The sequence below is a fragment of the Melanotaenia boesemani genome, chromosome 17 (genome assembly GCF_017639745.1).
Source record: "Melanotaenia boesemani isolate fMelBoe1 chromosome 17, fMelBoe1.pri, whole genome shotgun sequence".
Lineage (NCBI taxonomy): Eukaryota > Metazoa > Chordata > Actinopteri > Atheriniformes > Melanotaeniidae > Melanotaenia > Melanotaenia boesemani.
This window is the reverse complement of record NC_055698.1, coordinates 17878316-17904802: the sequence shown is the minus strand read 5'-3', so window position 1 is coordinate 17904802 and position 26487 is coordinate 17878316. Positions and strand designations below refer to the sequence as shown.

General features: G+C 39.3%; 2 protein-coding genes across 2 annotated transcripts in view; both read right to left on the bottom strand.

The window, feature by feature from the left end:
* Nucleotides 1-29: 29 nt before the first annotated feature.
* Nucleotides 30-4835, bottom strand: bloc1s4 (biogenesis of lysosomal organelles complex-1, subunit 4, cappuccino). The gene is made up of 5 exons (XM_042011399.1): nucleotides 4443-4835; nucleotides 3846-3917; nucleotides 3612-3713; nucleotides 1517-1651; nucleotides 30-1362 (listed from the first exon to the last, which is right to left on the bottom strand). The coding sequence occupies exons 1-5, from the start codon at nucleotides 4749-4751 to the stop codon at nucleotides 1264-1266; spliced, it is 717 nt and encodes a 238-aa protein (XP_041867333.1). The 5' UTR covers nucleotides 4752-4835; the 3' UTR covers nucleotides 30-1263.
* Nucleotides 4836-7344: 2509 nt separating this feature from the next.
* Nucleotides 7345-26487, bottom strand: part of pard6gb (par-6 family cell polarity regulator gamma b) — a 31959-nt gene continuing 12816 nt past the window's right edge. Inside the window, exon 3 of the mRNA XM_041967031.1 lies at nucleotides 7345-8933. Within this exon, the coding sequence (XP_041822965.1) occupies nucleotides 7858-8933 (1076 nt within the window). The 3' untranslated portion in view covers nucleotides 7345-7857. The remainder of the gene's footprint in view (nucleotides 8934-26487) is intronic.

Here is a 26487-nt window from a genome sequence, read left to right as displayed (position 1 = left end):
TGCGTCTTCCTCAAAAAGCTAACATTTATGATACTTACCCATCTAGATTTTAGATAGGACGTGTTAAAATAAGTTTAACTATGTTAAAATAAGTTTTAACTATTCAATAACTTAGTAGTTTCTTAAAGACATCTATTTGTACTGTAAAATCGTCGTTATATTTTGAAACCTTAAATTTTTAGAAAATTCAAAATATAATTGTGACTAGCCATTGTTTATACCAGCAAATTAAATCTGAATTGTGAAACTTATAATTGATAAGATTAGCAGATGCTCTTCCTCCTGATCTCAAATAAGTGGTGTAAAAATAAATGCATACATATAAGCTGCCATGAAACAAAGACCTTGCCTTAAATAAATTTTAATGATTTAAAAAAAATGTAAACCAAAATAATATGCAAATGAGACATTTTTACTAACTACTTTGGCAAATAATCAATCATACCAGTGACCTTTGCTGCTTTGTTGGAAGAATAAGGGCTTCATCACATCATCTTGAGAAATGAAATCAAATGTTCCTCTAATAATTGTTTAAAAAGCAAATCAAAAGTTTGTCCTTGGCGCAAAACTTTTAGTCATTAGTATACCTGTGCTTTTCTGAAAAAAGGTGCCATTTAAGATGTAGCTCTTTGTCAGTGAGACAACTGTCATCCACAGCCATCAAGATAAGGCTCGAGATAAAGTGAAAAAAAAAAAGGAAGACATTTACTACTTAACCAGGTAAGGTCAATATTGCTTGGGGAGAGTGGGGATACGTACAGAACTGCAGATCAAGTCATAACAGCGTGCAGGTCCTTACAAATACCAGTGACAGAAATGTAATTTATAAAAAAAATAATAATAAAAAAAGCTTAGCTAATTTTCTTGTATTACATCTAATGATCTTTACAGCAACTCTATGTACCATCTTTACATATCCTATTGGCAAGCAGGATGATTTTTGTCCTTACATGTCACAGTTCAAACATCTGGCATTGTTTTCTTTTACAAAACAAACTGAAACACTTAAGACCTATTTAGGCACTTTTAAAAATCATGTTGCTACTGTCCAGTGCTCATTGCTGCCAAAAAAACGACACTCAAAAATGCAGAATGTCGTCACGCACTTGACTTCCAGTCAGTTGTTCAGAAAGGCTGCTATTGCTTCATTGAGGCCACTGCACTGAAAGATCCTCTTCCAAGAGATGGCAGTAAAAGTTGTCTGTAGTTTGCTCATCAGGCCTCTGAGGTTAGAACCAAGTTTGTTTGAAATGTTCCACTGTGTCACTGTTCTGGCTGTGACGTGAAATAATCATCTGTCCGGAAAACGCTGGGGATCTCTTGACGCTGATGTGGTGCTGGTCTTCGTGGGCTGGCCTGTTTCTGTGAGTGAACAGACACATAAACCAATTTTTTAATAGCACTTATTGAGGTAGGAAAAAAATCTGTTTAATCCTGAAAAACAAAACACTAAGTCACTGATTATTTTAAAAATAATGCAAACTATGAATTCACATTTGCATGAATCAGCTCTTACATTTAAGAAGCCTGGAACACTCATTGTGCGAAGAATCTTCTTGAAAGTACTCGGTAGTGTTCCTAGTTCTCCCTCTGCTTGTGTGACCTGCTCCTCCATTGCGCTAACATTGGCTCCCACCATCTTTACAAAGGCCTGTAGGCACAGAAGGGTTACAAGATGATGAATCAAGATGCTTTGCATTTTTCTTTTTTCCTTTTTCCATCAGGAAGTTACCATTAAACAAAAAACGAATGAGAGAAGTTAAATGAGGCCACTTAGGAACATTTTTATCTAGCAGAGGGAAGAAACACATAGCTATTGACACAGGCTCACACGCATTAATACAGACCTCAGTTATTGTAATAGCTTCACTTGGATAGCATGTTGACATGACATACTGCTTTGTTTATATATTACACTTCTGAGAAAGAAATAAGTGTTATAGACTACAATTATATGAGCTTGTACAAAATGCTACTAATGTAATCCCCAGTATTTCGCTGTAGCTGTGTGCTGTTTTCCCATTTTCAAAGCTTTCTCAATTTGTGCTGACTCAGTTGGTTTAATAATCATACACGTAATCTGCAGAGATTTCACTGATCACTATTCATTATTCCTTAAGTACTCACAAAACTAACGTCACATCCAGCTTCTTCTTCCGGATTTCTCATCAGCATCATCCAGCCTCATGTTCTAGTTGACAAATGGATGAACAGGGGTTTGGACCCCTCTCTTGTGGGTTGGGTTTTTAACATCCCTCACAAACTAGTCCCAACAAGTGAGTCAATGGAATGCTGTCCAGCCTATGACTGCTCTAGGAATCATACTGACAGATTCATCATAAAGTATGCAGATGACTTTGTAATTGTCAGTCTGCTCAGTGGTGGTGATATCGGTCTGAGTCAGGGGTGCTCAAGTCCAGTCCTCGAAATCTACTATTCTGCAACTTTTAGACGCAACCCTTCTCTAACACACCTGAACCAAATGAATGGCTCTTTACCAGGCCTCTGCAGAGCTGAATGACAGAATTCAGCCAGTTGATTTAGGCATCTTAGCGAAGGTTGCATCTAAAGTTGCAGGGTAAAAGATCTCGAGGACCGGACTTGGGCTGCTGGCATGGACCCCTTAATGACAAAAACTTTCTATGGATGACATTACATGCAGCTTCAGAAATCTCTGGGTTGGATTTTAGTGTCTTGGAGGACATTGATAACTGGCAAATGCTAAGAAAGCAGAGTCCATCCATATGGATGCCATTCATCCTCTGAACAAATGAGTGCTGGCTTTTTCCTTCTGGCCCCTGCCTAAATGTCTTCTTAGTCACAATAAAATACATACAAGTTTTCCTTTGTATCCTCTTCTATTTAAATCCTAAATGCTGCAGAAAGGAGGCGATAAACTGTGGCTAGAAGATTATTAACATATTATATATTTATTGAATCACTTTATATGTAATGTTTATGCACCTTATGTATTATGCTGCTCATTCCCTGTGTTTTTAAGATGTTGTTTGCTCCCCCCGCCCTCCTTTTTTTTTTTTTTAACGAAATGTTTTAAAATGTTTTGTGTCGATTTTGCACACATTGTGTGAATGTCTGCTGCAAATCAAATAGCCCTTCATGGGACTTTAATGAAATGAAGTAAGTGAAGTGACTTCTGTTTTTAGTCACCATTGTTTGAAGCAGGCTTCACAACCACATCAGGCACATTGCTTCTGTTGAATTGAACTGAGGCTGTAGTTGAAATTGAAGAGCTTTCATTTACCGGTTTGAAGGTTCAACCCTTGCTCTCCCATACCAAAGTGTCCTAAAGTCCTCACCTGCAAGTTATTTTGAATAAATAAAATTTATTATTGTTATTGTACATCAGGAAGCAAGTGATGCAAAGATGCTTTGAAACTTATTTTGAGCTGCCAGAGCATCCGTACCCAAGAAACTCACTAAAATTGATCGTGGTGCAATCTGATTAAGACTAAATTTACTTTGGTGGAAAATAAACAACAAAAAACAAACAAAAAAAATGTTATATGCAAAATTATTATTTTTCATATAACGAAATATACAAAATAAGTATGATCCACTTTGTCCCTTCAAAGTTAAAAATGATCACTTACCTCTAATTTATCAATTTTTCTGTATATTTGTCTCATTTCATCAGACTTCTGTTGGATTTGAGGTAGATTCTCATTCACTATCTGAGTGGTATCATTCCGGATCTGAAGACGAAAAAAACAAACAAACAAACAAACAAAAACACAAAAAACAAAAACAAACAAAAAAATGAATATAGGTGAAGTTATCAAGTACGCACACATACCTCTGTTGTTTCATAAACTCGACCAACTTACCATATCCAGCATCCCAACAAACTCATCCACTCTTGTCAGCATTTCTTCCAAGCTTTTCTCCAAGCACAAGATCTAAAAGAGAAATCATGACAAAAGTATCAAGTGTGACAGTCATGTCAACAGTACAAAAGTATATCCATTGATAAGCCTAACTCAAATGTGACAGCCTCTGTCTGATTTTCACCGACTGCACATCAGCTTCAACTCAAATTCAGTAGCTAAGTATTATGTCAGAGATGTAACCACAAGCTTAAAACACAGAAGCCTTTGTCTTTCTATGAGACCTGCTTTACTATAAATTGCCTCGTGTCATGCCTAACCACTTAATGCCCACTTAGGAGTGACAGTGACCCGGTTAGTCATATAGCATAAAGATCATACAAAAAACACAGTTTATGTGAAGGACATCACCTCTCAAAACAAGTCAGATAACACTGTAAATTGCACAACTGTTTACCCATATTATCTAAACTACTTACAGAAAAGAGCTGAAATCCACAGCAAACTGTGATGGGACACTATTGCAAGCAAATCATTAACAAAAAGCTAAGGCTAACTTAGCTAGTTTAACTTTACACTTTTAATTGATAAACAAACCTCTTCTCCAGCTGTTGCCCTAATATACGAGGAGTAGTCGAGGGCAGTTTGTCTCAGGACTTCGTCGTCCTGCTGGTCGACTGTACCCTGCTGTGTTGCTTCGTTGAGACTCGGGCTTCGAGGTATAACATTAGCGGCTGCTGCTCCGAAGCTGGGGCTCTGCGACACGGTCCCGCTGCTAAGGATGTCGCTCACCATGGACAAACTGCTCGCACTCTGAGAGACGATACCGCTGTCTCTGCTTATCTCCGCACTGGACTCCTCAAGAGGAGACAGAAGACCCACCCTGTCAACCCGGTGATGATCCATTTCGTCTGTTTTTCTGTTCTACTGCCGTGTTTTGCCTTGTCAACTGACTGTGTCACGTGAGCTGCACCGTGGACGGGATCTTGTAAGAGTCAAAAATGTGAACGGTCACAAGTGGGAATATAAACGTCTCCCCCTTTCAGAAATATACATTTATATGCACACAAAAGCAAATAGCCAATAAGATAAATATTTCTTTATGAATCATTGTTTGCTAAGGGTCATCCCCCACTATGGCTTCAATCACTTATACTTCTGCACGTCACTAATAACGAGAGAAACTCGTAGTTTTAGTTGCTTTCCCATTACCATTGTTGGCCGTTCAACTTCAGTCACCAGATCTGGTGGTTTTATGACTTTTATATTCTTTTCATAGAGTATAAATACTTAGGATAGACAAACAATAATCCCCACATAGCCAGTTGGTGAGCGATGCTGGATAAATGCTGCAATATGATCAAGAACATGGTAATGATCTAGATTAGAATATATAGTAAGTAGATCATTACGTGTTGCATTCACTTACACTTGGAAATCTGAGATTTTCTCAGATAAAGGTCCGTTTAGACTAAATTTTGGTTAGAATTTGAGTCTTTATTCTTGGAATACACCTGGGGGACCAGTTAGATTTTAGTGGTGGCTCATGCCCCATATAGTCTGGCTGGGTGATAGATGCTCTTCCAATTACTATTACCATGTTTTGCAGGCCCTTAAATTGATAGAAGACATGTGAACGTAAAGAGTCTGATAAAGAGAAAAATAAACTACGTGATATTGTTAGACCTTCTCCTAGACTATTGGAGCTCAGCAGGAAGAGTTGAGCCTGCTCTTGAAGAACAGAGTTCAGAAGGTGAGGGAATTCTTCCTTATGTCCGTTGGTCAGTGATTTTATGCTCCTTCTTAAAGAACAGACTTGCATATTCCTTCTTTATTCCTTCAGTTAGCAAGGTTTTGAATGCCTTTCAGAAATATTTTATTTTCATTAGAGCTGTCTTATGGTGTGATAAGTGGGTTTTACACAAACACAATTTGTATGCTGTTTTACATATATATTGATACTGTTTCTTGACCCCTGTGAGCATATTTGTTGTACTTTTTTCTACCTTTATATTTATTTTCTTTTACTTAACAGGCATGGCTATAAATGAATATCCCTTTGGAATTAAAGAAGTTTTCAGTATCTATAAAGTTTCTTAGCTGAACTGCCATAATATTAGAATGACTTAAGTTTCCTTTGGTATTGACTCCACAAGCCTTTATGGAGTGACTGAAAGCTGTTTTCTTAGAAAATGAACCATCATCACTCTCCCATAGAGATTTAACTAGGTTTTAGGTTGCAGCCGAGGTTCTAGCGTATGATTCACTTATCTTTTTCCACATATTAAATCATTCATGCTTCATTCTTCCACAGATTACTCTTGTCTGGATGAAAAAAAATGTTCCATCATGAGATAAAAGTGGGGACTCACAACAAAAATTTTTTTTCAGTAATTTACCGAGTCTGTATCATGTAATTGCAATCCTTACCAGCAGATGGCGACCACAATTACCACATGGCAGCTGTCTGACAGGAGTAAGGTCTGTTTAAAAAGTTTATCACACTTTTAATCGTCAACTAATTATTAAGATTTAAGTGTTATAGATGTTTATTTGAAGATATTTAACACTGAATCCCACTCAAAACTCAAAGCAACAATCTCATAAGTAGCATTCAGTGGTGGCCACATTAGTTTTTTTGCAGAATATGTCATTTTCCCTACTTTGTTACGCACAATTGTCCATTTACTCTTTAGAGTATTTGCATTTTTTCCCATCAGATTACACTTGAATTGCAAAATTATCTTCTGAGCATCCATCTGGTGTTGAGAACATATTTTCTGATCTTTTCAAACATTAGTGCTGAACTAATTTCTAAGTGTGCCATTTCTCTACTTATACAATGACAGATTTGTAAGTCAGGATTTCAGGTCTCCTGCTTACCCTACAACATATATACTGGTGGTTCCTATCACCTCTGTCAGGGATCTATTAGTTGTTTAAGCAGTTTGGCATCCTGAGTAAACAAGAAAGACAAACATTCATTAACAGGGAGGTGAAAGAAATTTGCCACTGCTGCTGCAGGACCTCAACACAGGATAACGCTGCATTCCTGTTAAAGGTTGGCTGCAGCCAACAGCCAGAAGACGAGACTTGCTGTGACTGAATCCAGGAATTCAACCTTCGAACAGTTTTTATCTTCACTTTGTGATGTCTGAAGCAAATTATTTAGTGAAACTTGACCTTAATGTTTTAACACCCGCCTCAACCAATTTACTGCCTTCAGCTTTACTGCACTCAACTATAACACACTGCTCGTCATTTTACATAGCTGATAATATTTTACTTTAGTATCAGAGATTCCCAAAACTTCCAGAAAAAGCCAAGTCACAGTTGTTACTCCATGCTAGTTAAAATTCCAGGTTTAAAAATACCGCCATGGTGTCTCTCTCTTTGCCAATTCCTGCGTTTGTCAGCTGTGGCCTCAAAGAGGAGATTCCGACTTGAAATGGAGCACTCTAATAAATGTTGAACCGAAACATCACATTTCTAGTTTGCATAAATGTGAGACATAATAATTTATTGAAACATATACAAAGATTTGATCACAATCAACAATGCATAAAGACCTATTAAAAACAAACTCTAGACAGCATTTATCAGAATATAAGAAATATAGATTTACTCTTTTAAAAAAGAAAAATCCATGAACAACCCCAAGTTGGTCCCATTAATAAAAACAATGATTTTTAATAAGTGGTCACTAAGAAACAATACCAGGCTATAGGCACATTCAGAACTCTAGGCTACAGTGGACTTGCCTTAACAAAAAAGAAAAGAAAATATTCTGACGCTTATTAAGTACAAATCTCCTGTAAAACAAAGGACTTTTAAAAATCCAAGAAATATACATGCAGTGTCCTTTTTGGAAACTTCCTATTATCAATCATCTTGTAAAAACCAACAGAAGTTACACAATTAGTATCTTACAAAACCCACACGTGCTCATTTTCATCTGGCCTGATGTTCCAGTTTAGTCTCTGAGCAGCTTGGATGTTTATGTCTCTACGTATTATAGGGTAATGACGGTGCCATCCTCCTCCACCCCTCCCTTGGGAAGTGCGAGACTGTGTCGTGGGTCTGTTTTCAGAGAGCTGAGAATTTTGTGCAGGCTGCCGTTGCTGTGGCGGAGAGCTGGGTTGCTGCTGTGGTGCAGAGGCTGCGGGTGGAGGTGAGTGTGCTGGGACTGTTGTTGCTGGTTGTGCTTCAGATTCAGGTCTCTGTGAAGCTGGTAGCTCAGGCTGCTGTGTTGGTGGTGGTGATGGGACCCTCCGTTGAGACTTGTCTGAGAGTGAAAGGAAGTGGTGGAGACCACTGATGATGGACGTGTAGGGGGGCTTGGAGGAGCCACCAAGGCTGACGTTGTTGTCGGAGTTGGCTGGTGAGTGCGAGACACGTTAGACGCCAGAGAGGCATTGGACCGCTGAGAAGGCCGCTTGAGGCTGCTCTCAATGACAATATCTGCATCCTCATCACTCTCCAGGTCGTCTTGGTAACCATGTGCTCCAGCGGATGTCTCTCGTGCTGAGGCCATCGACAAACTTGGGAAACCTGTTGAACCGCTGCTATCAGAGGACTGGCCTGAGCTGCCAGAGATTCTGCTGCTGCGTACCACATTGTTGCGCTGGTTCACCGGCTTGACCGTCACAATCAGGTTGTGGCTGTTAGCGATCATCATATCTGTTACCTGATCTAATGACTTTCCCGTCACTTCAATGCCATTAACCTCCAACACCTCATCATTGACCGCAAGCAGCCCCGTGCTCTCCGCCAGCCCTCCAGGCACCAACCGAGATATGAAGATACCCGGGACTTTTTCCAGGCCGTGTGGCGTCACGCGGACACTGGTTCCATCTCGAATGTAAAAGCCCAGGGGCTTGTCTGAACCGTGACGATACAGTCGGACACGGCGGTGAGATTCAGGTAGGATGTCCACATCGATGATGGAGGAAACAGGCCTGAAGTCCTGTGGCATGCCGATGCGGATGTGAGGACGCTTGCGGCTAATCTCGTTGTTGCGCAGCGTCACAACTGCCTTTTTCTTACGAGTTATTGTGTTGGTACCAAAGGTGGTGTAGTCGACCTCTTCTGCAAAAAAAATGGGAGACAGAGAAAAATAATATGTTTAATGCTCAGGTCGTGCAGGTGCATTACTTGTCCATGTATAATTTTCCATGTTAAAGCTAATTAAAGATAGAAAACCGTTTAAAGAGGAGTATTTGTAAACTAGAACTCAGACATCTGTGCATGATTTTTCCAATATTAACCACATCTCTAAATAAAACCACCTGCCTTATAAACTCAGCAACCTTTGTTAAAACAGCACACAGATGTGGCTCAAAAGAAAAACCTGCACATCATTTAAACCATTTTTATCCCAGATTCACAAAACAGTTTTATTATCAAAGAAGCACCAAGTACAGCCTGAGTTCATTTCACAACTTAGTCAACAATAATGCTAACAAGTTAAGGAGGACAAATCCATGCTGTATACGAAAAAGAGACAACTGAGAAGCCGTGAGTGTGTTGTGTGCATGTTTGTAAAATCTGCTGAGTGTGCAGAGCATTCCTCTGCTGACAGAGGTGACCCACCCCTCCACTACCAGGCAGCAGCTGCAGCGATTCCCACTTTGCATTTTTTTGCCTCACATACTCAAGCACATACATGTACCACCCTTCACATGAGGAGTAGAGCACGCTACAATGTAAAAAGAATGAGCTCAAAGTGGAGTTCAGTGTGGCAATCTCAGTAACAGCATGATCTTTACAGAAATTAAGAGCAATCATTGGAACAAAGGAAGCCTTCATGGTGAACAAGATCAACCCCCTTAATAAGCAAGAAACATCCTCGAAATTACAGCTACTGCTGAACATTATTAAACACTAACTTGAAAATTAAACTCAGAGAAAACTATCTAAATGCATTCAACCAGTTTTGACATAAAGACAGTGTGAGCTAGGGATAAAGCTGTGCTTCATGGTGAATACATAACTTGATATCTGTCTTATCTTCCTCTCTCAGGCAGACAGGAAATCTGGACACAGTAAGCCTGATATGACAGGAAGTGAAGGTCCCCCAATGGGAGCATCAGCTCCTGCAATTCCATGAGTCATGATTGCCCTTTTGTTAAGGGCACCATTATTTTTTTTTCTTAAATAAAACTGTCATCTGTGTTGGGGCCCACTCTAACTTTTACCCCATCTTCACTGGAATAAATTTAGAGCCTCTGACTATAACCAGTTGGAAAGTAGTTTCCCAGTCTAACTCAAGCGTGGAAGTACGCAATACATCTCCCTATGCAGTGCTGACGCATCACATTGTCCTCCTCCAGCAGCTCCTCTTCGTTGAGCAGACTGTCGACTAAGCAATGCATGTTTTACTAGGAAAGAAAAGAAAATGGGAATTGAGGGTTTTAGGGAATTTTGTGAGCATTTGCGGTGCATGTCCAGGAGACGAGAGGAAGCCTGTGGAAAGCGACATGGACCACAGTACACATGGGGGATTGGCAAACAGGGATAATCATAAACATGTCAAAAATAGGAGTGGTGAACTCTACTACTGAAAAAGTAGACTGAATTCTTGTGGCATAGCATTAAACAAAGTTGTCAAGTCCTCAAAAACTCCAACAATGCTTCAGTGCCTGATACAATTGTACTGACCGTTTCTAACCCCCCCCCCTTAACATTATCAAACCTGAAGAGCATGCTATTCTTAGTTTTCTATGCATGCTGTGGCAGAAGTTGATTTGATTGAATCCAGACAAGGCATTTGCTACAGGGCTGGAATTTCTGCCACAAGTGCAAGTCTTTTCTGATGAGAACCATATTGGGGAAGGGTTATAGCAGAGTCTCATTACAGGCTTTTGGTGCAACGCCCTCCTTCCACACCCTCACCTCAGTATGAAAACCAAAGCCACACCACACAGCACACCACATCATCCGAGTATGAAGAGGGACAAATGATCTTTCAGTCAGAAATCCAGTGTGTGCAAATATAACTGCTTTTTAATGTGTAATGTCTCACAGCTGTTCTGCCGAAAGCCATCAGCAGCACATGTTAGTATGATTCGGTTTAAGAAGGCTACAGATAAAAAGCTTGTGGTGTGTCTGATCTGATGCCAATGATTAAAGAAGAAAGTGTTAAGTTAAGCTGAGCAGGAGTTTGGGACGGGGCTCATTGGACCTGTCACAATCCATAATACACAAACAAAGTAACTCCAACAACCTGCATTAAATTGAAAAGGTTGAGAGTATAAACCTGGTGTAATCCAACTGATGCAATCACACATAACAACTTTGCACATGATCAGATTATGCAATTCCCTAGATAATTAGAAAACATGAGGTAATGCCACGTAGTTTATGGAAACATGCAAGCCAAGAAAGTTAGGACTCTTTCACAATACCTGAATGAAGACAGCCACAGGTGTTGCAGGTACACTGCAAATTGCCACTCATGACTCACTTGTAAAATACAGGAAATCCTTGCATGTGTGAGTTGCATTCATTTTCCCAACAGTTCATCTGATCTGCGTGCCGGAACATGAGGTGTTAAAGGAACCGTTAGCAAAATGGTTAGCAGAGACCATTCAGAGCCTCAAAGTAAAAATCAGCTAAACAATTAAATGAATAGAAAAGCTGAATGACAGAAAAATGTATTTAGATACATTTTTTCCACCTTCTGAAATGTGACCATTTGATGCAAATGTCTCTGAGAAATAAAAAAATGTGCAGTTGAGGTTGTCTAAACAGAAGACTCCCAAACTAGACAAAATACCTGATGACCAGCTGGGAGCTGCTGATAAGTGTACTTTGTCTTCAGCAGACTGTAAATTACACATCCATGAGTCTTGGGGAAAACAAGCCATCTGAAGAAATCACTTTGGGCTCTGAATTTTTCTGCTGAACGATTCCCATGAAAACTTTATTTAATTAATCAAGAAAATAATAAGCAGATGAACAGATGATGAAAACTACTGTAAGCTGTCATCCAGAACAAGTGAGGCTGTGAGAGAGATGCAGACAAGCAGCTTGTGGCTTAAAAATCCAGTTTGTCTGAAGGTTTTGTTATTTTTACCACTCCACGGCACATTTTCATTCTGTTCAGATAATGCAATCAGAGGAACACCAAGCACACTCCACATTGTTTTAACTACATGTACTGCAATCTGTGATAATATATGAAAATGACCTGAAGAAAATATTACTTTCTATCCAATCTCACAAAAGGTCAATGATCACTTTAAAATGGGCTAAATAAGGATAAACCATCAGGTGTCACAGCTTCAGTGTTCTGCAAAGTGTAGGAGACACAAATTAGCATGTTCCAGCTGATCACACAATGGTTATTTTAACGACATCTGACAAATCTAATCCCTGCTACACTGAAGCATGATGGTAAACTAATGTGAACCTGTTGATCAAAGACTAGCAGGTCACTGTGAGGCATTCTGCAGACTCAACTAAACCTCTGAGACAAAGCCTATTTAAAAGAATTTCTTATGTAGATTAACTCTTGATCCTTATTTTCATACTGTTTTGTACCAATGAAAACATGAAAGCTCTGAGACTATGTGGTGAATAATATCAGAAACAAACAGTGGAAACTTAAAATCTTTGTGATGGTATTCACTGAAATGCATTTCATTCAGGGTAATGCAAACTTTAAATGACACATGAAATTACCACCTTTACCAACCCTGGTGAGATCAGGGGACGAGGGTCGGAGGTGAAAAGACTACTTCTGGATGACTTCAACAATTTGCAGATGCCTGTTTGTCTGCAAGCTCTGACACTGAAGGAATGTGGTGGTTAATGTAGTCAGAGATATCTCCGGGCAGCTTGAAGATCTGCATAACTTCTCAAGCCAGGCGTGGGCTTCACGCCTGTCGTAATACTGTTTGGGTGAAAAGATCCATCACTGGCATGCTGTTAACTTTTTCCAGTTTTTAAAATAAAAACTACCTGAATCCTGAAGTTTTGTTGCACCAGAAAAAAACAGACCAACAAGAAGCTAGTTAAACTTTTCTCAGTCCACTTCTCAGTTGCTATTAAATACCTCATGCTGTTTTAGCTTACAAAGGAAAGGAGAAAGAGGAAAAATAGTCTTTGTTCCAGTGAAGCCTACCTCTAGTTAAGTAAAGCTGTGAAAACAAGACTTTTTTTTTAAACCTCTACAGAGTTTTCCAGAATCTCTAATAAAAGCCATGAATCTTAGAGCTTTATGGTCAACCATTAAGACGTCTTTGCACACTTGTTCCTGGCAGGTCTTCTTACATTCACCACCAACTTGCCAGAAGTGAAAATGAATCAACAACAACTGACACTGTTTCAAATCCTTTTTAATGACTTTATGTTAAGTAATGTGGACAAAAATGAATGGTGCAAATTACAAGGTAATTTGTTGAATGTGTGTATCCCTTTTTTAAAAAGTAAAATGAAAAGATTCCCCATTACAGAGCTCCTGGCTTTATGTGGTGTGCAACACAGCAGTAACAACCTGCACAGCACCATAATTCCCACTCAGAAGTTCAGACTAATGATGTCTGAAGAGGTGTTTGAGGCCAGAGTCATGTGTGATATTTCACACAAGGGTTTGTGAAAATTGGCACAACATGTTAAATATCTTTGTTGTACCCAAAGACAAAAAACAGTGCATGAAACAGGAGAAAACCCAAACTATGAGCAGGAACCCCCCCCCCCCCATTTCTGTATAACCTATGGGAGTTTAGTGAAAGGTAAGATGAGAATGTACTGCACAGCATCCTTCCTCATCTCTTTTAAGAATATATTAATGGAAAGCCTTCTTGTACTCCGTTGATGGTTAAGGTAACAGTATCAGCACACTGCCTAAAGCTTTAGCAGTGGCCCCTCAGAGGTGTGACCCCTGATAATAATATTTTTTACCCAACGATTCAACCCAGGCACTTGCAGCCCAGTTGAGAAACTCTGTAAAACACACAGCCCCTTTCAAACTGCCTTACACACTACTGTACTGACACCAGGGCAAGGAAAACACTACTTCACAGTTGGTCATTTGTTAAGAATTATTACTGAAAAAAATATATTTATCCAACTTCTCTTTTTGCAAACACACTCCCATTGCACACTTTCAACCCTACACAACAAAGTCTGAATGTTTTTATGATTTAATTCTGATGCCCATAATGAACAAGAATGGCATGTATTTGGAATAGAGACTTAGAAATTATGCCATCTTGCAGAGAGTTTCATGAGAACATTTCCCCATTACTAGTCGGCAGATTTAGCTTTGTTGGCATGTCAACTTTTCATTTGACAGCTGTGGAGACATCAGCTGGCTTGCAACCTTCTTATCCAACTCTGCAAATTCCACAAAATATTGCAATCATTATATTATGGTTTGAGAAAATTCTGCCAAAATCATGAAAAGAACTCTGGATATACTGAAGTTACACAGTTCACACCAGTAAACAGAGGGAGCCTCTAACCTTTAGCCTAAAGCTCAGTCCGAAGCACATCCAGCTACAGTCCATCTATGCATTTGACATTCCTGCGCCCCGACAACCCGCTCCAGCCCCCATTATGGTCTTCATTCAAGCATGACAAAGTGCTTAGTGACAGGAGAGACCACAATAACAGTTGAGGGGGAGATGAGGAACATAGAGAGAATAGTGAATAGTGCTCGACCCTGCTGCCTTTTGCATTAGGTCATTAGATGCTGTGGCAGTGGGCTTTATCCCCCCCACCTCCTCCCACACACATACCCACAACCACACACAACTGGAAGTTCCCCACTCTCAAACCCACCGGTACTATGGCAGAAAGAATCAAGGGATGAAACATCACATGACAGAGCAGAGCCTCGCAGGACAAAACCAAGCAGTGCAGGACAATGATGTTCAGCAAGCGTACCGTAAGCATACCACATCATTTTTTTTGTACTGCTTAGATTAGAAAAGACATTCTGTGAAATGCAAAACATTTTGTACTCTCCTCGTAGCGTGGGGTCAGGAGTCGCTGGTTTTCATCACTCTCCGGTGGTTTCAGACATAACATGAAAATACAGCCAAATCAGGTGAATTGTATTTCATTTCTACAAGTATTTCCAATGTATTTAAACTGAAATACCTAGCTGACTGCTCATTTTTAATTTTTTCAAGTATTAAATATAAAATGCAAGATGCAGAAAAACAACCAGAAATCTTGGAGGTGGCTGAGAAGTCTATCTGTGTGTTTAGGTTCAGGCTGTTACCAAGATATTCAACTAATACTAACATGGGAAAAAGAATCCAGACAGAATAAAGAACTTTTCTTTTTTTTTTTTTTTTAACATGCAAACATATTTCACATTCTTGCAGGGGAGGCTGGGGCAGAGCCTGGGTGGAAATTTGGAGGAGCTCAATAAACGTACAAGGTTATAACAGACGACTGCACTGAAAGGCTTCAGTAGTAACTTGGACTTTTTTCTGATTTGGTTTATATGTGTTGCTTTATGTGGTGAATAACAAACATACATGCAGCAGTGGGAAGTAACTGACTGCATAAACTATGGAGCTATAATTTTACTCTAGTATTTCAGTTTCTGAACCATTTTATAGTTTAACTTCACAATATTTCTGGGAAAGATATTTAACAACTACTGGCAGCTCTTACTAGTCAGACTGGTTTTATAGTCCACATGTTGTTTATATAAGTTGCATTAATTATTTGTTCACATTGACACATTCAAAGGCTAAATGTTAGTGCTGTAATACTACATTTCCAATTCTAACACTAATAAAAACACTTTAAAGAGGTGCCTTGCTTCATAGTGACTCAATCTACACTCTGCCTGTAAAGTTAAATTAGTTTTACCTCCACATAATGTGACTTCATAGCTTTTGCCCATTCCAGAGTATTTTACATCTTTTGTGAACGAGGATATTCAAGTTTTATTTTAAATGGAGTTGTGAAGAATTTATAAGGAGTTTATGACATACTGGCAGTGAAAACAGCCTCAGTTTGGAGATCAAAAGGTAATTCTGTCTGATGAGCTCAGCTAAAAGCTATTCAGAAGGAGTGCATGAGACGAGCAAACCTACAAAAAATGAGTATAGTGATCAAGCAAACACTATATATAGCTCATTTTACACTGTCACTTTTACATTACACAGATATTTACTTTCAAGCAAATAACATTTGTGTTTCTCTGCATCATTTGCATGAGTTGTGCATTGCTTGTTGGATGACTCCCTACTGAGAATTACTGAAGCAAAGACTCTGGTGATCGATGTTAGGATACGTTGGAGAGCTACCGTGCATGCAGTGATTTCTGAGCAACACAGGTGTTCTTTGCTTGAGAAAATGCAGATAAAATAAACAACTGTCTGATACAAATTTAAGTCATAAGTACCTGAGATTACACTACTTAAAAAAAAATCAAATATCCCTTCAAGTAATGGAGTTATTTCACTAATGTGTCTTTGCACATGTATAGCTGCATTTACTTTTCTGTGAGCCCCTTTATCCTGCTCATTCCACACAAATGATTGCAAAAGAGCTTAAAGCTTTAACTGTCATGCAGACTTGGAATCACCGTTTAGCCTGAACCTGTATTGGTTGCATGCTCCAGTTAGATTAAAAAAAGAAAAGAAAAAAGACCATAGGATTTACAAGGTCAGGTGAGATTTGAACAAGAAAAAAAATATTGTTTGATCTCCTGAGAAAACTAGACAAAGCTCTGAAACCTTTGCGTGTGTTTACAGTATAAGCTGAGTAGCATTAAGCATTCCCTCACTTAACTAGAAGTTGCTGCGACACACATAGGCCGAGCAGAACATCTGGGACAAGTTAAATGGAGCTGCCTTGTCTGCTCCACTCTGGCTCGGCCTGTGTGGTGTGGTGGGGCGGACCAAGTTGCAGGTTCAGGATTCGCTGCAGGTATCACCCACTACCACCACCGCCAACAGCAAGCCCACTCACATCCTCAACCTCAGAAACCACCAACGTGTAGATGTTGTGTAAGATCTCAGGGAAAGCTGAGGTTAAAGGGAGGAGGAGTAGGGCATTTAAAGAAAAAGGGAGTATGTTCATGTTCACAAGGAGATTAATCTGTGTGTAGGAGCGGGTGGGGAAGACATTTGGCAAAAGGGAGAGGAGGGTAAGACATCAAAGAGGGTGGAAGAGGAGAGCAGTGAAGTAGACAGGTCTTGCATTCCTCTGAAAGGGAACAATCTACACCTCATCAAATTCCCACTCATAAAAGTGCTGCTGTGGTTTGTCTAACTTTCCTTTGCTCCATCGTTCTCTGCTTCTGCTTTTAATGCAGCTGAATTTTTGTTTATCATATGCATGCTTCCAAGCCCCAAAACACATGCTGCTGATTTAAGCCTCTCAAAGTATTCACTGCCATCTGGCCCACAGGTACCTGGGCTGCTTTCACTGCTTCCTATTTATGTTAAATAAATACATGTTGCTTTTGAATATGAAGCAAATGCAGATCTTGGACTCTTAGCTAACTGCACTGGTGACACTTAAGCAGCAGACAGATTTTCTTTTATCTAAAATTTAGCTAAACAAACTGCACTGGAACACTTAGAAGTCTTAAGGTGAATAACAAGTAGTATGTTTTACATGTATTTAGGCAAAGAAGGAATGAGGGGAAATGGCTTTAAGCAGAGTGAGGGTGGTACGAGTCACAGCAGCGGACTTGGACATGAGACCTTGCCACCTGTCTGGCCTTATGTTTGTGACAGAGTCCACGTGAGCCACTAAGTGGGTGTGTGTGTGCTTCAGACACAAAGACTTAAGCATAACACCAAAAAACAGAATGACTAAATGCCCTGTGAACTACAGGAGATATTCACTGGGCTTCAGTGTCAGTATTCCAGAATATTTAAGACAGACTTGCAAAGGAAATGCTATGACTAATAAAACAGTTTCAGTAGAAAACTCTATATGCAGTGCCCACGTTCACTCACCCTAAAATAGGCTTATCAGCCTTGAGCCTCTTTGACCATCAAATGATGTTTAATGAGTCACAGGCTGAAAAGATTTGCTTCCAACTGGATTTTCTTCACATGGCTTACTGTTCATGTTTATAAGTGTTTATGAGACCTGTGTGCATATCCTTCACAAAGGCTGAAAGTAGCATGGTTCATTTGCAGCTGCTTATAATTAAAAAAATGAATGAACCTAAGTAAGGTTGTAGCTGTTTTGAAGGTATTTCAGTAGCCAAAAACAACTTCAATGAAGTGACAAAAATGTGCAAATGGAGAGAGTTCAAAAACAATAAATCCTCAAGTAAAAAGAATGCAGTGGTTGCTGTGGAGGGTGAGTGAGCTAAAACTATTTTTTTACTGTAAAAAAAAGTAAATAAATAAAAACAAACCCATCTTACTTTAACTTAAATACTTGAGACTTGCAGAAACGCAACTTTGTCTCTTTTGCTTGTATCTGGGAACATCTCAACACAACATGAGATGTAATCAGTTAATAAATAGCAATAAAATATTACTGTCCTAAAAATTTACATAAAATTATAGAAACTACTGGGCCACTTGTAATCTCATGAATCCAAATGTATAACATCCTACAGCCAAAATAGAGAACAAGCCATTTAGGTTACATTTATATTAGTAGAACATGTTTGTTTGTAGGATTAACAAAAATTTCCTCTAGTAAGTATCATTACGTACAACATCAAAACTGATACCCTGTGTGATTTAATTCATATTCACTTTGGTTTTAAGACAAACTGTAAGCCCTCTAAACTAAGAAGCCAGATTAATCCTTTGTTCAAACCCCAGAACATGACTCCTATGAGAAAATGCAATAAATGTCTTTGGAAATTCTTTATTAAGCCCCATAAGGAGGAAGAGGGATGAGGATGACATCGTTAAACACAGAGCTTTCAACCATGGGACTCAAAAAATAATTTATTTCCTTATTTCTTTTCTTAAGACTTCACAATTACATGGTTAAGTTTAGGCGGAACCATTTCTGTGTTAGGTTTAGGAAAATATCACTGAGACAAAATACTTTACTTTTGCTGCTGAATTCTACTTTCTTAGTAGAACAGGCAATGAGTGTGATTATAGACAGTAAATTCACTAGTCAAGCAATATTTTGCAAAGCCAAATCATACATATGTCTGTAGACTGTTTTGAAGCAAATCAACTAGGCTGCACAGTGTCACCAGAAGATGTCGGTAAACATTTTGCGAGTGGTTATAATTAAGTAAATGAAGTAGTTGTCCTCACTGGAAACCCCGAGGAGGGAAAGAAAAGTAGCATTGATATCTACCAGAAATGGACAGAGTTCTTCAGGAATTTTTTTTTAATCTCTGGAAATACCTGGGACATTGTATCTGGGAAGATGTCTGTCAGTAACACCAGTTTATTGTTTTCCAGCTCAGACCGGAAACAGCTGGTCAGTCATGTTTTTCTCTGTTATCTTCGCCATGTCAGCCTTGATTTGCAAAAACCATTTCAAGTTTTATCTGACACAGGCAAAAATGACCCTGATTTAACATATTAACCCTTTTGTGCATTAGTGGATTTGTTTCCCATCTTCAATAAGAATCGAAAACAGGCAATGGAAACCAACTTAAACCTAAAATCTATAGCTAGGTCTGATCTTCTACTGCTGTTTGCAACCTTCAGCTACATCCTTCCTAACCTTTTGACACTAACCAGAGCTAAAATCACTTTCTAATCTTATCAGCTGCAAGTTAAGAGACAACAAGCAGACTAGGAGGATTATGGTGTCTTCTGCCTGTCTCTCTTTTTCTTACACACACACACACACACACACACACACACACACACACACACACACACACACACACCCCTATGTAATACAGACAGACCATGAAATGCTGGAGGATGCAAAAGTTGGGCAGACAGGTAAGGAAATGAGATAGCCAAGGAAGTGCACGTACACACACATACAATACACAGATACACACAAGAAGACATAAAAGACACTGACAAAATATCTGCTGTAAACAGCAGAAAACTGGCAAGTCATCACACGGTCTGTGCGCTAAATTCAGTTTAGTTTGTGATAAACTACAGATTTCAGGGAAAACACAAAGAGTCTGAGAAAGGGCGAGTCTGAAGACATCTTGCTGAGAGGGTCTTACTTCATCCCACAGGAAAAGTGATCCTCTGTTACGTTTCTTATTCACATCAGAAAAAAAAATAACCCATCACGTTACAAGCTGATTAATAAGTGGCCAAAGAAAATACTGTCTCAGAGGGAGAATGAGATAATTTTCATCCTAACTCAAGCACACAAATACACGATCACATCCATTTTGTCTACCAATGACCTCAGCAGAAAAATGTGTTTTCCTTTAGCATAAATCAGAAATACTTTGATTCTCGTGTATTTCACATCCACCTTTGTTGTTGATCCTCTAGAAAGGTTTGTACTGCTATGTGCACCAATCATTAACTTGTGCAACCTCACTGAGCTCCAGTCAGTCATGAACAAAGGTACGAGAAAATCCCCTTCCAAACCTTCAGGTGAGGGGCTGTATGATTGGGTAAAATCATTTACAAGCTTGGACATGCCTCTCACCCATCTTCCCCTACACCTGAAACACTGAAACACTATTATATAAACACAAAGCATAACACAACACTTCCTGAATGTGGTGACACATATCCTTGGTTCTTTCTGCTCCTTGTTGCTCCACCGACTCCATTGATCTCTCTCTCTCTCTCCCTCACACACACACACACACACACACATACACGCACACACACACTATGTCAAGTCTGTGGGAGTATTTCCACATGAGCTGTCAGTATCCATTGTTTCAGGGAGAGTCTCTAGGACACAATTCATATCAGGACAAGAGTCAGGGCTCATTCCTCCCCTCCTCCGTTCTTTTCCTTCCTCTCCCATCCTGAACTGCTGAGTTGGCCTGAATCAACCACCAACTCGTGGCCCACATGTTTAGAGAAGGGAGGGGAGGTGCGGGTGGCAGAGGGAGCAGTGTCTTCTCACGGGGCGTCCATCTCCTCCGGCCAGGCATCTGTGAGTCACTTCAGCAGTTTATGAGACAGAAGACTTTATTGAAGAGCAGGGCTTGAGGTTAAAGCTTTTTAAGAAAGTGTATATTAATGTTTGACATTTTGATGCTGAATGTACAGATAATCATTGACCTAATGGTGGATGCATCAACAGTAAGACAGACCTTTATGCAACTATGACTAAAAAGGAAGCAAACCTCCTTCACTCTATGTTTTAGCATCCAAAATTGAAAAATTAACTGCTATTTTGAGCAAATCTTAATCTCAGCTGTAGTTTTCAACCAATCAGTTGATCATAAAGCCCATGACTAAATGATATGTGTGGAGACTCAAACATGTTAAAGATAAAGGGTTTAGACGTTGCTTGTGATTCATTTTAATGTTAAATGAAGTTTGCAATGAATACCGTCAGGGTCAGTGGCAGCTCTGGTGATTTCTAATGACCAATCATGACAAACTTTGGACTCCGTTTTAGCCAATTAAATTCCTCCAGTGCATGTTACGGCTCAACAACTGCCAGAGTGGTGTTGGTGGGGGGTGGCATGACAGCTTGCCTTATTGTTGCAGTGACATGACCTACATCAGGCAACTCACTGAATTTTTAGCTGGCTGTAACTAGGCCTATAATTTGCAGATGCTGCACACAGACACACATACTTTGCACGAAAAAAAAGGGCTAAGGCAGTTTGAACTGCAAATCATTCACACACATGCATACAGCCTCCCTTTTCCCTTTTAAAAACAAACAACAAAATGGGTTCTTATTTCTTCAGAGTGGTTTGGACACAAGGGATTACAGGAAAAGTAAACAACTCTAAAGAAATGGTCAACTCCCTCTCAGTAGATCGGTTTGAACCATTTCAAGAGAAAAATAACTGCAAATGAATAAAATCATGTTGTTTTAACACCAATCTATTTAGAATAAGACACTAGTTGTCCTTAAACTAAAGGACACCGCTGTGAATGACATTCTACAAACAAACATGGATCCTCACTCAGAGAGACAAACAAAGCTGTACCTGTAGAGTTCATATATTGCAGCTACAGCTAATATGTTTGTACAAGCTTTTTATGTTGAGTGAATTTTAGTCCTAGATGGTTTTTTTCCCCTCAAGGATCATGAACTTTATAAGATGCAATTTGAGTGTATGTTTGCAACAAATGTTTGGTAATTACAGAATACGTGCCTGCTATGTGCATCAAAGCGGCATACACAACATATTGAAATTGTTTCAGTGTTAAGCCAGTGTAAAATCATAGACATTTTAGACATTCTTGTTAAATATCACTATGTTACCAGCTGTTAAGGGTGAACCTGTTGTTGAAGCCAAGACACGGCTTACTTGTAGTGAGCTGGGTGGCTTTGAAGCCAAGTATGCCGGTGGTGAATGTGTTTGCTGCAGCGGAGCTATTGAGAAGCAGTCAGTCCCTCCTTTGTAATTATGGAGTCTCAAAATAACTCTTTACAAAGGCAATCCAAAGATCATGTTGTGATAGTTGAAGTTAAGATGCAGGAAAGCTGCATGTCTTAAGTCAAAGAAAGAGGATGCATGATAATTCCTTAAAAGATTATAAAGGATTTTGATAAAACCCCTAAGAAATGTCATCTATTGAAAGCTCAAATGTGAAAGAGAATAAAAATCTACTTATTATCTTAAACTTTCCACCAGGCTGAACCAACAAAACAAACCAAAACTCGAGACAGATGACTGAAAAGAGTGGAGAAGGTGAGAATTTTATTTGACGATTGCAGGAGCGACCCCTACACGAATGCACTTTTCAAGCCAATTTGTACACTATGATAAAACTAGGTAAACTGGGATTTCCTCAAAGGAATCTTTGCTCAAGCTTGCACTTGTATTTGTAACTATCACATGTGTGAATTAGTGTGAGTTTTCCTCTGTTGCACACATATGCACACAAAGCATGCCTGGCCTTGTTCACCAGCAGAGCTGTAATTAAGGAGGAACTGCATCGAGCAGTCTCACAGTGAGCAGTCTCTGCACAAAACCAGCAACTCCTCCCTCAAAAACCCACTAACGCATACCCAGCATCCACACTCCCCACTCTGTCTAACCCCAAATCTTCACTGTCTTCTCTTACATTGCTCATGTCTTAGCCCAAACTAAGCCTGGGAATTTTTCCTCTCTTTTATGGCTAATCTCAGTGCTATCTATGTCCTTAACTTCACTGTTATTTATCACTTCTGTGTCATGTTTAACGCATTAAAAGAAACTAATGTAGAGAAAATCTGTTTTAAGTATAGTAATATTCAAGGACACATACAGTATGTGTGAAAAAATAAGTCAGTCTTAGAAAAAGTAAAACAAAATCTTAGGTTTTGTTAACAGAAACAAGCATAGTGACAGCTGCAAATTGGTCATGAATTGGTCAAAAGTAGGACAAATGTGTGCCGAGTGTTATTAAATAACTATTTTTATGACTATCCATTAAATATGAAGCAACAGCCAAGTGATTTTTAGCTAATTTTAGCACAAAGATGGGCAGAAACAGCTAATCTGGCTCTGTCAAAATTAGATGTAAAGATGAACTGATACAAAATTAAACCATTTTTTTTCTTTTACAAATGCAATTACATGGGAACAGAGACCCTGGATTGAATAGAAATGGTTGAAAGGTAGAGCCTTTTTTTAAGCTCTGCCCATTAATCATATAGCAACGTACAATCAGAGGCATAAAGAAGGAACAGAAATCCACACAGAGTTGGAAACTCTAAGACAAACACGTCACTGGATCTTCATTCCATTTTCAGGCCATAAACCAAGGGAAAGAACGAAGTATTTCAAACTTGTTTTGTCTCTTTGAAGATTCTGGCTGCTGAGGAGTGGCTGTGGTGGTTGTAGTGGCTTAGGAAGTTGTTTGTTTGTCCCAGAAGGACCAGCTATATTCATCACAGCTATTTCACAATTTCCAGAGCTGGGCTCATGTAGCTGGAGGATGAAGTCAATTTTGAGTTAGCCACTGAGTTTCTGTAATTCAGAATAGTCACGACAGAAAGTTTGTGAATTGATGACAGCAGTTCCAAGTTGAAAACAGCTGTGTATAAAACTCATATTAACAAATATTACAAGTTGCAAACCAGCTGTATCTTTTAGGAAACTTGCTTGAGAAAAACATTTGTTCAGATTTATTATAATAATTTTCTATTAACTCCTTTTCTTTTCTTGGCAATTCAAAACCAAAATGTGAACAATGTTGACTCAAGGTTTAAAAAGAAATAAATTCATGAAAAGCTCATTAAAAGTGGCAAACTACAGGAGTGGGACTCTGACACACTCCCGTCCCACAGCGTCTGAAAACTTCATTGTGGGAGAGCAGGAGGGGGTGGGGTCGCGGTTCAAAGTGAGGTCGTAAACCAAAATGAAAGCCGGGGCTTAGGGGAACACAAACACCAATATAGTTTTGACAAACACAACAGACGTTTAATTAAAAAGGCTGAAGCGCTCCTCCCAAGACTCAAGAACAAAGACGGACATAACATGCATGTCAGCTGCAGATGGATGCATGTGCATAATGTCAAGGTAAGTCAAAAGTCCATCTATGCTATAGAGGCCCTAAAATTTATTTAAAAAGAACAAAAAAAAAAAAAAACAAAACAAAAACAAACAAACAAAACAAAACCCAAAAGAAGAAGAAGAAAAAAACAAGCGCAGTGAGGATGTAATAAACTGGCTGCATGTTAAACACTGGTACAGCTCTTTGTTTACGCTTTGCTTTTGGTCTCAGTCGATGTGATTTACAGCATCACTCAAGCTGGTTTGCAGCATCTTTGCAGTCAGGGGCACAAAGAGAGGCAGCTCCCCATCACACATGGCTGTTGGTGCTTTGCGCAACCCCCTGGCAGGAACCAGGCATCTCCATCACACTTTAACTACGGCGGGCATTGTCTGAAGACGTTCAAAGAAAAGGCCACACACTAGGTTTATTGAGAAGCCCACACACACTACCTAAAACAGTTTAATGGCACAGAACAATTTCCCAGTAGAGTGAGAGCTTGATTTAGCATGGTGCTTAGACATGTGGGGACGCATTTGCTTCAGTTTCCGACAGTAATGAGTCTTTAAACACCTCGCTTACCCAAGATGAAATGCAGTAAATTTTTCCAAGCTGAATATGACTAAGATGCATCAGCAAAGTACCTGTTTAAAGCTTACAAAAATCATTTGCTTCCAACTGGCCATGCTATTTGTTTACAGCTGTTTCCTCCTATTCTTCTAGGTTATGTTTGACCAGTCTATACTCCGCTCCTTCTCCCTGACCGTCTATGTTACCGTCAGGCTAACTCCCCACTGTCTGCTGTGTTTTTTTTTCCTCCCTCTCTTCCCTTGATCATCAGGTCACACCTTAGCTCTCATATAAAAAGAATGAAGATTAGTCTGATATGCTGCCTTAAAGAAAATTCTTGAATGCATACCAAGCTGATGAACCAGATGGGTTGCACTGCATTCTTGCCATCCTTGTGGGAGGAACAGCACACTTTTGGTAAACAAGAGAAAGCAAAATGTAAAAAGAGAAAGTGAGGTACAATTAGAACGGATAAGAAAACAAAACAGGAAAACTGCTGTAGCTTCTGAGGAGCAGCAAGGGGGGTGTCAGGTTGTTTAATAGCAGCCCCTTTCAGAAAACCAGGTCCTTCACTCACAGCCTGAGGCAGCTCACAGCACAAAGACCAGAAAAATTATTTTGCACAAACTCACGAAGAAAAATAAAGTCACAAAGACATTTTGAGGCTAACATCAAGACGGTGCCCTTGCATGACTAAAATAGATCAAGAAGTATGAGGAAAAGACATGTTCCTCCCCACATAAGCATTTGATTGATAGGCTGGAATGCAAGTTATTAATCCATCAAACAGCATCCAAAATGCAACCGAGCGAGGGGAACAAAATTAGAGGAAAAAAGTTTCCCTTGTTTACATTTAGTCATTGCTTCAAACTACTGTTACTATGACTAAGCAATGGCACATTAATATTGCTGAAATGGACTTATACATGCACACACACACACACACACATAAACTCTCTCTCTTGGACCTGGTCTGAGAATGGCCAGATGTGCTGACAGGAGCTCTACAGCTGGCCAGCGTAACAGCACACAGAGGGAGAGAAACAAAACAAAAACTGTGAGTCTTAGTTGATGAAGCACTCAACATGGATAAATCTATAAAAGTGGGGAGAAACAAACAAATGCTCACATACACACAAGCACACATATGCAGACATTCTCATGCTCACACAAACCAAGAACAGTATAACAAAGGCAAACAGTCACCACAAAAGGCAATAAAAATGTCAGGTTTAAATCATGCTTGGGTTCGAATTGTGCATGCATGTGTCTACATAAGCATCATAACACATTTACAGCTTTGCCAAGCGGGTTTATTGAACCCTTAACCTTACTCAGTTATAACTGTGAAAACTGGAAATCAGGCACACCCTCTGTTTAAAAATGACTAAAATGATTTACCCAAAATAAACGGAGTATCTCTGGAGGCTGTATGTTCAAATCTTCGTCTTACGGAGAAAAAACACGATATTACCACAGAAGAGTCCGAATTAAGACATGTTACTGTGTCGCAGTAAATTCCCATGAAACACAGTAGAAAACTGAAAATTAAA

Bases quoted from the DNA above. Each gene is read 5' to 3' on its own strand.
- bloc1s4 (XM_042011399.1), bottom strand. From the start codon at position 4,751: ATGGATCATCACCGGGTTGACAGGGTGGGTCTTCTGTCTCCTCTTGAG. The intron at 3,918-4,442 runs GTTTGTTTATCA...TTTCTCTTTTAG, and splicing joins GGGCAACAGCTGGAGAAGAG to ATCTTGTGCTTGGAGAAAAG. The intron at 1,363-1,516 runs GTAAGAGCTGAT...GTTCACTCACAG, and splicing joins GTGTTCCAGGCTTCTTAAAT to AAACAGGCCAGCCCACGAAG.